Below are 10,290 nucleotides of genomic sequence, written 5' to 3'. Positions count from 1 at the left end.
TTAGAATAAACACAGTCATTCTTTACCATACAGAGTTACACTTTGTACATAAATAATTTGAATGTCTCGCTCTTTCACGGAAAGTAACAGAAAAACCTTCAAGGTTGATACATGGGAGCTGGTATTGCAAATCACACCTGGTCAAACCCAAATTGTGCATCCAAGCACCCCAACACTGGGCTCCAGAGATGACCTCCACACGGTCTCCCTTCTCTGACCCAAAGGAGCTGAACCATGACCCTCCTCAGAAGGCCATCCCCAGCTTCAACCTCTGGATACGGACCCCAGTCTGCACCCCCTCACTGAGGTCTGAGCCCTTCCATCTACAGTGATGTGAAACCTTGTTGGTAGCTGCAGGAGGAGCCGCTGCATTCTCCAGTGTGTGCTATTTCTAAGTTATTTGGAGTCTGCTGAGCAAACTGGGCTTACTCCAGCCAGGTCCCTGCAACTATTGCTATTTCTTGGCTGACAAGCTGACTACTGAAGCAACAAGGCTAGGTATTGCAGAGCCTGGCCACATTTGACTAAAACTGGGATTGTTTATGCAGAACAGCAGTGTGGGAACAGCTAAACAAGCTAGCGGGGCTGCGGGGAAGGAGCACTCTGCAACAAGAAACTGGAGCTTTGATCAAGGAGACAGCAGTATTTGACTCAATCTGAGCTGGCAGGGAGATCACAACCCGAGCAAAATAAAGCATGTTATTCCTTTCAGGAGATGAACTTCTCCCCAGTGATTTGTTCCTCCCAGGATTGTCCTATGTGTTCTCATTGTCTTTAAAGTCTTCTCCCTAAGGAAGCTGATCGTTTAACATAGACTACAGCAGTAGTATCCGGTATTAAATCAGTTGGGCTGCTCTGAAATGAGGCGAGTGGGCGTCCTGGAAAGGAAATATAGGCACAAGTTTAACAGAAGGGATTGGTTCACCTCGAACCACTCTATTTATCCCAAAAGACACAAAAACACAGCTCTCCTGGATAGGGTCACACCACCCGGCTGTAGATGTACTCTCAGAGCCCATTGTGAGCCTGAAAGTGGTCGTGGGAGACTGACGTTGCACCAGTGCAGTGCTCCTACTTTGGTGTCAGCCATATATCAATTGCACACAAACCCATGGAAAAGCAGCATTTTTGGCTTTGTTGTGAGCCAGCAAGACGTGATTCTTCAGCTCCAACACTGAAAACACCCATTTATCTCATTTAGCGCCTTACTTTAAGCTTAATAATTTATCCCAGGATTGAAGTGTCAGCTAAATGAGGTAATTTATAATAATTCTGAAAACATGCTAGCAATAAAAGGCTGTAATCAGAGCTAATTACAGGGATACTTTTGAAATCCACTGGTTTGGAGCTTTAGTTTTGATAAAGGGGATAACAACTTGTAAGCCTTGAGCCTTTTAATTACAACAATAGTAACCACCTACTTTCGCACAGCTTCTTTCATCTCAGAAAAACCAGCAGCTTTCTGCAAACTACATATACCGCAGAATCTACTTAGCGTAACACCAAAAATGAAGCCATCTCTGTATGGAGTAAGTAACTGTTCAACAATAAAACTGTGGAAAAAAAGCGTAGAGAGAAGAGCCTACAGAAGGAAGATAGAATTTCTCATCTCCTCACAAACAGGCTGCCCACAGAAGCTGTGGGTGTCCCATCCCTAGCCAGGTTGGATGGGGCCTCAGGCAGCCCGGTCTGATGGGCAGCAAACAGACCATGGCAGGGAGTTGAAACTGAATGGGCTTTAAGGTCCCTTCCAACCCAAGCCATTATATGATTCCATGAAAAACTCTAGGCAACCTCAGTTGCCCATCACAGAAGACTTCTGATCTCCTAAATAAGATAGGCAGCTTTTATACACACCCAGCAAAACAGAGCACTACAGAGGACAGCAAACAAGGCAACATGGCACCATATGGCAAGACGATTCCAAGCCCATCCCCAGCTCACCTGTCCACGTTCTCTGCTGGCTGATGATGAAACTCTGACACTGTGGCTGGGAGCTACAAATGGCAGCGGCCTCCTCAGGGCTGTGGACAGAGAGCAGACAGCCCAGGTGGCTGTAGGAAGGCCAGCACTTATAGGGCTCTGCTTCCTCCGTCCGGAATCCCCGCAGGGAGATGTAGTCTGGGAACACAAAGATGGCATGTGGGCAAAACACCAGGTGCACCTTCAGAGACTACTTGCAAAATGAACTTAGTATTTTGCACTTGGATGATACTCTAAAAGGAAACAGGACAATGACTGATTGACCCAATAAGCCCAAGCAGGCCATGTTAAGGATATTGTTGAGTTCATTAAGTGTCTCTCCCCACCTTCACGCACAGCTAGGATGATGATCATTTCGATACATTTGGTCATTTTGGGTCAGCTGCTATGCCAAGAGGTAGGTGGCACAGGAAAATGTTGGCATTTCCTATTAAAGTTGCTTGCTCTTCAGTGCACATGACTGGATATCTTTGCTCATAACTGCAAATTCCACACACAGTAAAAGATTTCCATTCTGAAGCCACCTTCACTCCTCCAAAATTCAGGTGTGGCACTGAGTGACATGGCTTAGTGAGCATGATGGTGATGACTGGACTATGTGGTCTTACTGGCCTTTTCCAACCATAATCATTCTATGATCATGTCAAAGGGACACTCAGGAAGATGTAAGCCATGGCAACCACTGGACCTTTGAAGCTTTCCACTAGGGAGAATAATTAGCCACATTGTCTGTATTACATTTACTTGGCAAAACAATGCAACCATGCACAAGACACACACAACACAAGACAGCTCAAATGAGGGGTAAAAAAATAGAAACTTTTGGCCCTTCATTCTATTCCCAGTGATCACAGTACCTGAATGCACAGGAGATCAGAATTGGACCAGTCTCCAAGCAGTATCCAAGTCTCAGTAGGGCAAGCATCCCTAATATTCCCTATGTCAGGTAAAGCATTCAAATTCCCATACCTTTTAAAAGTAGAGGTCTTTTCTGTAAGTAGAGCCCAGACTTGTACAGATGTAAAACCTTTTCAAAAGCTCTCAGGGTTTCATTTATTCCATATTGTAAGTTACCTGCATTGAAAGAAAAGATGATAACGACAAGTAATTATATGACATGCCATCTAGAGTCTTCCAATAAAGAAAGCTTAGTTTACAAATATGAGATGGTACCTGTTGCATTAAGAATATCACTCAAAAAGGGCTGCAAAGTTGGTGGTGCAGAGTGTGGCAGAAGATAGGTGAAGAAATACCTGCAAAAATCCCATGGACTGATTAGAACACAGCAGCTTAACATTGGTTTGTAAAGGCTCCAGAAATGCAGCTTTCCCTCATTCCCCAAGTCAGCTTTTATGTAACAGATTTCCCATTACAATATAATAAATTATAAAAATAATAATAAAGACTTCTAAAAAAGAAGGCTCAGGCAAGACCTCTCCCTTGCCCTGAAGGGACAGGGTATATAGGGTATTCTTATTAACCCTGGAAAACCAAGTGAGAGTGACTCAGCGGTCTGCAGCAGTCTCAGTCCACTGCCCACGGTGATCCCACAGCTTCCTACTGTTTCATAGAGACCCACAGCCCAATGTAGAGGTGAACCGGCCTGTTCCCAGCAGCAGTGGGCCAGAGCTGGTGCACTCTGGCAGATAACCTGAGCTGCTTTTGGCAAACATAGCCCTCAGGCTTCCAAATGCCACAGCTTTCTGGAGGACTTGTTTGGCAAATGAGTTCACAGGTGCAGCCTTTAGGGCAAATTCCTGGAGGGCATTGGAAAAGGGCAGCAGCAGAAGAAAGGAGCTTGCTTCCTTACCAGGCAACAGCCCAACCATTTTCCTGCCTTATAAGGAAAATAAATTTGCTTTAAGGTCATCCTTAGCCACAATCTAACAAAGCTGAGCAGGAAGCACACGTGGAAGAAGAGCACGTGGCACCGCGTGGGCCCACACCACCTGCACACACCGATAGGCATTGAAGAGATTCCTCTTCTCGTTTATTCCTTCACACTTCCCAGCTGAAGAGCACCGGAGAGGAAAGCTTTTTGTGGGGAAGTCAAGAGTGCAGTCATTATCCTCCTCACACGACAGCTCCTCGGTGCTGGCATCATCCATGTCTGTCACTTTGAGGTTCCCATCCACCATAACGAACTGCCTCGGCTGGAAGTCCAAGAGGACTATTGAGCCCAGAGGGGAGTGTGCCAAGTAGAACAGCAGCTCCACAAGGCCCAGGCAAATCTGAGAAAGGGAAGATGAATATGCATGGGAAAAACAGATGAAAAACAGCTATTAAATTGCAAGTAGAACAAAGGGGAGGGCATTTGATGAAATTAAAGGCAAAAAGGCATGCAGTACATAAAAGATAATTATATGTATGCTACAAAATTTATTATCAACACTGCCATGGGATTGGACTGCAGTAAGAAGTTTAGCAACATTTTTTGCCAATGTTTATATACAAAAAGATATGTTTGCAGTTAGAGGAACTGGAAGAGAGAGCTGCTAGGAAAACAATAGCAGCCCTCGTGTTCCAGGAGCTGTACTGATTTGCCAGCTGAAATCAGAAGGGTTTTTCCCCACTCTGGCACAGAATTAATGCGTACCCCTCCCTTCTCCCATGCTGCTCCATACAGACCGAGGCCCCACGGTCATTAATACCAGATTCACGCGTTGCTGCATCGCTCAGCAGCACGAATTTGGGCACGCAATCATGCTTCTGAAGAAGCAACCAAAGCATGGAATGTATTTCTTGCCAGCTTTTTGCTTTCATGGCAACTTTTTGGCAGCAAGGGAAGCTCAGACAATACCTGATCCTATGTAATGCTTGCCGAACAACGTTCAAACAAATCAGAACTGGAAGTGCATTCACACCAAAGCAGCCCTCAGGTTGAGCACCACAGCATTTCCTCCTCCATGCCATGAGCCCCACACCAGGAGCTATGTCACCACCACACATGCGTGGGAACACCCAGCTCCCCTCTCGCCTCAGATAGCAATCTAGACTTGGAACATTCACAGCTCCTCTGGAGCTCATTAGAGGGGAAATCCCATCCTTTCAGATGCTCTCATTAAGAAACAGGACCAGACAGTACCAGTCTACATTATGCGTTATTGTCTTCATCAGTCAAAAGATTGCTACAAACTTACTTAATACCAGCACACCAAACCTCAATGCCACTCCTTTCAGTAGCTAAAGGCACCCTGCTTTACATTACTTTATAAAATACTTTTCAGAGCTGGAGGTATTTGATCTTTCCTCCCTTGGATATTTAGCAGTGGAAGTGTTTGTGCAGCTGGTACTGACATGGGGGTTTTGCAGCCACTGACCATTTATACTTCTGGAAAGCTATCAGGATAGAAGGAGACGGATTCTCTATGCAGGGTCTATTGTGACAGAGAAAGGGAAAATGGTTTTAAACTAAAAGACCAGAGATTTAGACTGGATATAAGGAAAGCCTTTTTACATTGAGGGTGGTGAGGCACTGGAACAGGTTGCCCAGAGAGGTGGTGGGTGCTTTGTCCTTGGAGACATTCAAAGTCAGGCTGGACAGGGCTCTGAGCACCTGCTGGAGCTGTGGGTGTCCCTGTTCAGCGCAGGGGGTTGGACTGGATGGCCATTAAGGATTTCTTCCAACTCAAATGATTCTGAGATTCTTCTGGAACCTCACCACCAGCCAGCCCAGTACAGAGGGCTCCTGGTTCTACAAGAGATCAGTACTTTTAAGACTAAGTGCCGGAAAAGCCAAGAAGCAGCCAGCATAACCCTGCCTGTAGGCTGACATGGAACTCCACGGGTCGAGAGATGTGACTCTGGAAGCTTTGATGCCATTTTAGCTTGGTCAGGGAAGCAAGCAGAGAAAACCCAGCTTTTTGTCTCACATCTGCGGTTAAGGATGCCACACTCCTCACTGTATGCTGAGGCTCCTTCCCAACACTGCATATCACAAGCAGGCAGGAGTTTTGTCTGGGGAGTTTTGCTGTGCTTTTCTCTTGCCCCAAATATTTCTTACTGACATCAAGGTGCGCACACTTCTACATGATGCTTCCTTTCCTCTCAGGAAGCAAACAAGCAGCAGTGAATCCCCAGCAGAGACCTCGAGGCACTCTGTAAAGCAACCATTGCCCAACCAAGCGCTCCTGCATCACCCTCAGAACTGAGGCAGAGCTCATGGACAGGGATGCACTCCTACGGCATAAAGAAAGGAGTTCAGCAGTGATCGTGTCCTGGCAGTACCTGAGAACTCTGCTCAGAACACGGAGGGCCCACAGCGAGCCACGTTCTTGCTATGAAACCTCCCTGTAGAGTGGGACAACACAGAGGGAGAGCCAGAAATACAGAATAGGATGCTGATACTACTCAGCTCCTCAGCCCCAGCGAGATGCTTTACAGAAGGGACACAGCAAACTCCATGCTCAGGCTGCTGCCATGCCCTTCCAAAGGGGTGAAAGCAGGATGAGCAGAGGTCCGTCGGCAGGAGCGCACAGCGTCAGCTTGACAGCCCCGCCCGCCCAGCGGCCATCGGGCGCTTCTCACATTTAACTCGGTTCGAGCTCCGAAATCCCACCGACGCCCCCGCCGCGTTCTGTTTTCTTACTTTGAATCTCTCCTCCCAGGGGGTCTGCAGAAGCTGGATCATCTCCAGCGGGGCTCCCAGCTCCAGCACGGCCGTGACCCCGGCTTCAGGCTCCCCGCCAGTGTCGTAGCACTGCCCGTGCAGCTGCAGAGAGGAGCGGCCGTCAGCGAACCCGTCCCGCCCGGCAGCCGGCACCCCCGGCCCCTCCGTACCTGCACGATGCCGGGATGCCGCAGGCGCCGCAGCAGCGTCACCTCCTTCAGCAGTTTGTAAGCGGCCAGACGGCGGCAGCCGGCGGGCGCCCCGTACCGCTGCTCGCACTGCCGCACCTCCCGGCCCGTCCCGTGCACCGACTTCAGCGCCACGGCCCCGCCGCCCGCCAGCGCCGCCCGCACCACCACTTTGGTGAAGCCGGAGCCCAGCACCGGCGCCGCGCCCGCTGCCCTCCGCACGTCCCCGCAGCGCAGCCCTCCCTCCGCCGCCGCCGCCCCGCCCGCCGCCAGCCGCCGCAGGTCCCGCCGCCGCTGCCGCAGCTCCTCCAGCAAACCCGGCGGCAGCTCCGAGCCCGCCCGCAGCGCCAGCGGCGGCAACAGCAACGCCAGCGCCGACAGCGCCAGCAACGCCGCGCTCAACGCCGCGCCCCGCCGCCGCCCGCCTGTCTCCATGGGAGCGGGGCCGCGATGTGCCGCGCTCCGCCGCGCCGGGAGCAGAGCGGCACCGAGGGGCGGGGCGGGCAGGGCGAGGCCGGGAGTGGCGGGCGGGCGGGCGGCACCCAGGGCGGCCCCGGCACCTGCGGGTGTCGCGGAGCGAGGTCGTGTCTCAGAAGTGCAGAGCTGCGGAGGGCGGCGCAGCGCCGTGCCCGCCGGGTTAGCTGTAGGAGCGGGTGAGTTTTAGGTCTGAACGCCGTCCTTCCTGCTGATGGTACCGCAGAGCGCGGCTCGGAGAGATAAAGCTTAAGCAGTGAGAATTGAGGTAGAAGTATCCGGACAGGTTTTTAATAAAAGCAGGTGTCGGCTGTCTCAGGATAAAGTCAATTTATTTGAAACGGCACAATGCTGGCAAAAGCGTGGGTTTGTAACTGTTTGCAAGACAAATGGAAGTTTAAAAAAGCCCCTCTCCACCCCCCTCTCCACCCAAAGCAGCAAATCCAGGCACAAAACACAGTGCTGGCTTCTAGGTATCAGTGGTGACACACACTCAGCTCAGCACCTTTGTGATATGAAGAAGAGAGCTCTCTTGTGTTGCTGAGTTTGCACGAAGGAAGCGGGACAGGATGGGATGGGATGGGTTGTGATAGGATGGGATGCCATGGGATAGGATGAGATGGAAAGGGATAGGATGGATTGGAACAGGATGGCATGAGATGCAACACGATGCAATGTGATGCACTGCCATGGGATGTGATGCTGTGGGATGGGATGTGAAGGGATGCAGTGGAATGGGATGGGGTGAGATGGTATGGCATGGGATCCTATGGAATGAAATATGATGCCGTGCAATGGAATGAGAAGGGATGCCAAAGAATGCCACGGGATACCTGTCTCTCACTGGAGAAATATGGAGGAGTGGATATGAGCAGCAGCACCACAGTGGAATGTAGGCTGAAGCCTGAAATCTTCAGAAATGTACAGCTGAGAGCATGGGGAGGGCAGGCAGGGCCCGCAGCCTCCCAGTACACACTGCTTGCTCATCCTATGAAACCCATGTAAAATGATCCAGAAACACTCTGTCCTCCTGTGCCTATCCAGGCACGGATGAGTTACAGCCTGATCCCAAGGCAACTCCTCTGGTAGTTGAGTTTCCTTTGTTGCTTTTTAGCCTTAACGGCTCTTTAATTACTGTCCTTATTTTCAAATCAAGTGTACTTCTGTGTCATATTAATGAATATTCATTGTCACTGCAGAATGCTTACATGCATTTTTACCGGTGTTTCCAAGGGAATAGATGCCAGCTGAATGCAGTATTATTTAAGTTCAGCTTGTCCTCAGCACCATAACAATATCAAGACCTATTAGACAAGACTCACAGACACAAAACAGTAATAATGATCGATTATTTGTTTGCTTTACATTAGCACTTATGGGTTCCTGCCAAGACCTCTGTGGTCTCAGACTCCTTGTGTTCTAGGACATAGTCTTATGTGGGAAGGAAGACATTACAGGAAGCTTTCTAGTCTCCTAGTTTTGACCTCTATACGTCATTTTCAGTTTTCTGAGCTCACAATAACTGCTGAATTCACAGCAAGAACCCAAAATCACAGGGAATGAAATGGAGCACTGGGTTCTCTCAGCCCGTGTCACCTGGTAGCCTAAAGGCTGCCACAAGGCAGTGATCAATGACAAGACATGTCATCGGGGTCCTGCCAAGTGACATCAAAGCAGTGCGGGCAGCAAAATGGAGAAACCTGCTGGCTTCCATGAGCAGGTTTCCTACTCAGATGCTAGCAGGACTGTGGTGGGCATGCAGTGATTGAATGTGCTGCACACCACCAAACAGCACTGCAAAAGCTGTTGTGTGAGGAGGCAAATGGGAGCTGAATAAATGAGCCCGACAGGCAACGAAACATCCCAATTCATGCTTTGCACACTTGGCCCCAGCAATCAGGACAGTGTTGTTCATTTCCCTATCTGCATTCATTCCCCCAGAGGCTATTCCCTCCTGGCTCTGATGCTGGCTGTGCTCCTGGGCATGAGGTGTGAGTGCTGAACTGTGATGCTCCAGACCAGCAAGGATAAGAAAGGCTCTCCCTCACCATATAAAGGGAATTGCCTCCCCCTGCAAGGCAGAGCTCCTCTGAGTGTCTGTCCCCTGCTTGGTTCCTTCCCATCCCAAGAGAGTCTAGGCAGCGGCCTTTTCCCTGCTTCTCCTCTTACTTGTCTGCCACACTAAAAGGGGTAAGATCAAGATCCTGGGTTAGCATAAAAAAGCTGGGAATAATTCCTAAGGGAAACTCCTCACACACATGAAAGCTCTGGGCAACAACCCAGAAGGGGTAGGCAGAGTTTACAGTTCTGATCAAAGAAAACCACAGCTGCCATCTGTCAGAACATGGGGAAGGCTCAGGCACTGCAAGAATTTGGGAATATATCTTGCCACAGGTGCCCTCACATCCGGGGGCAGCCCTCACCTGGGCTCCTGGCTAGGATCCTAGCAGGTACCTGTGCATCTGGGAGAGGGAGCAGAGAGAAATTGTTCTTCTCTGCAGTGCTCGGGAAGCTGCAGCCCTGGGTCTCTCCAGAACCTCAGGACTGAGGAGCACGGCTGCTGCTCGATACATCGCCGATGAGAGCTTGCCATCTGCTGGAAGGCGATCACATTTACAGGTGACAGTCCTGCAGGAGCTGCTGGCCAGTGGGTCAGGGGGAAGGCTTGTGGCAGCTGGATGGTACTGGGGTTTGCTGCAGGGTATTAACATGGTAACACCCCCTTGTCCACCCTGAGTCCTTGAAAGCACCCCACTATGGAGGGAGCAGAAGGAAATGCACGCTTACTGCCCCTACCACATTCCATCTTGCTCGTCATAAGGCAGAAGCAGCTGCCATCCCATGCCAAGTGGTTTGTGTGCTGCCAGCAGGATACACCACTGCCCTCCATTACTCCCTCAGGGCCCCCAACACTGCCAAGATGCATCCCTCCCTCGGACATCTCCAAACCCAGCCCTTTGCACACCCAGCCCCACTAGCATTGCATCTCATGCACCCTAAAACCCGCTCTGAGCGCACACATCCAGCTGCAAGTCC

At 50.2% G+C, this 10,290-nt stretch overlaps 1 protein-coding gene across 1 annotated transcript; it reads right to left on the bottom strand.

The window, feature by feature from the left end:
- LOC128085656 (extracellular tyrosine-protein kinase PKDCC-like) lies at positions 1 to 7,215 on the bottom strand. The gene is made up of 7 exons (XM_052693368.1): positions 6,763 to 7,215; positions 6,572 to 6,694; positions 3,943 to 4,214; positions 3,157 to 3,236; positions 2,953 to 3,057; positions 1,945 to 2,121; positions 1 to 878 (listed from the first exon to the last, which is right to left on the bottom strand). The coding sequence occupies exons 1-7, from the start codon at positions 7,213 to 7,215 to the stop codon at positions 775 to 777; spliced, it is 1,314 nt and encodes a 437-aa protein (XP_052549328.1). The 3' UTR covers positions 1 to 774.
- Between the last annotated feature and the right edge of the window lie 3,075 nt (positions 7,216 to 10,290).

The sequence above is a fragment of the Tympanuchus pallidicinctus genome, unplaced genomic scaffold (genome assembly GCF_026119805.1).
Source record: "Tympanuchus pallidicinctus isolate F22 unplaced genomic scaffold, pur_lepc_1.0 scaffold3, whole genome shotgun sequence".
NCBI lineage: Eukaryota > Metazoa > Chordata > Aves > Galliformes > Phasianidae > Tympanuchus > Tympanuchus pallidicinctus.
Note: the sequence above shows the minus strand (reverse complement) of the source record. Positions and strands in the feature narration are given on the sequence as shown.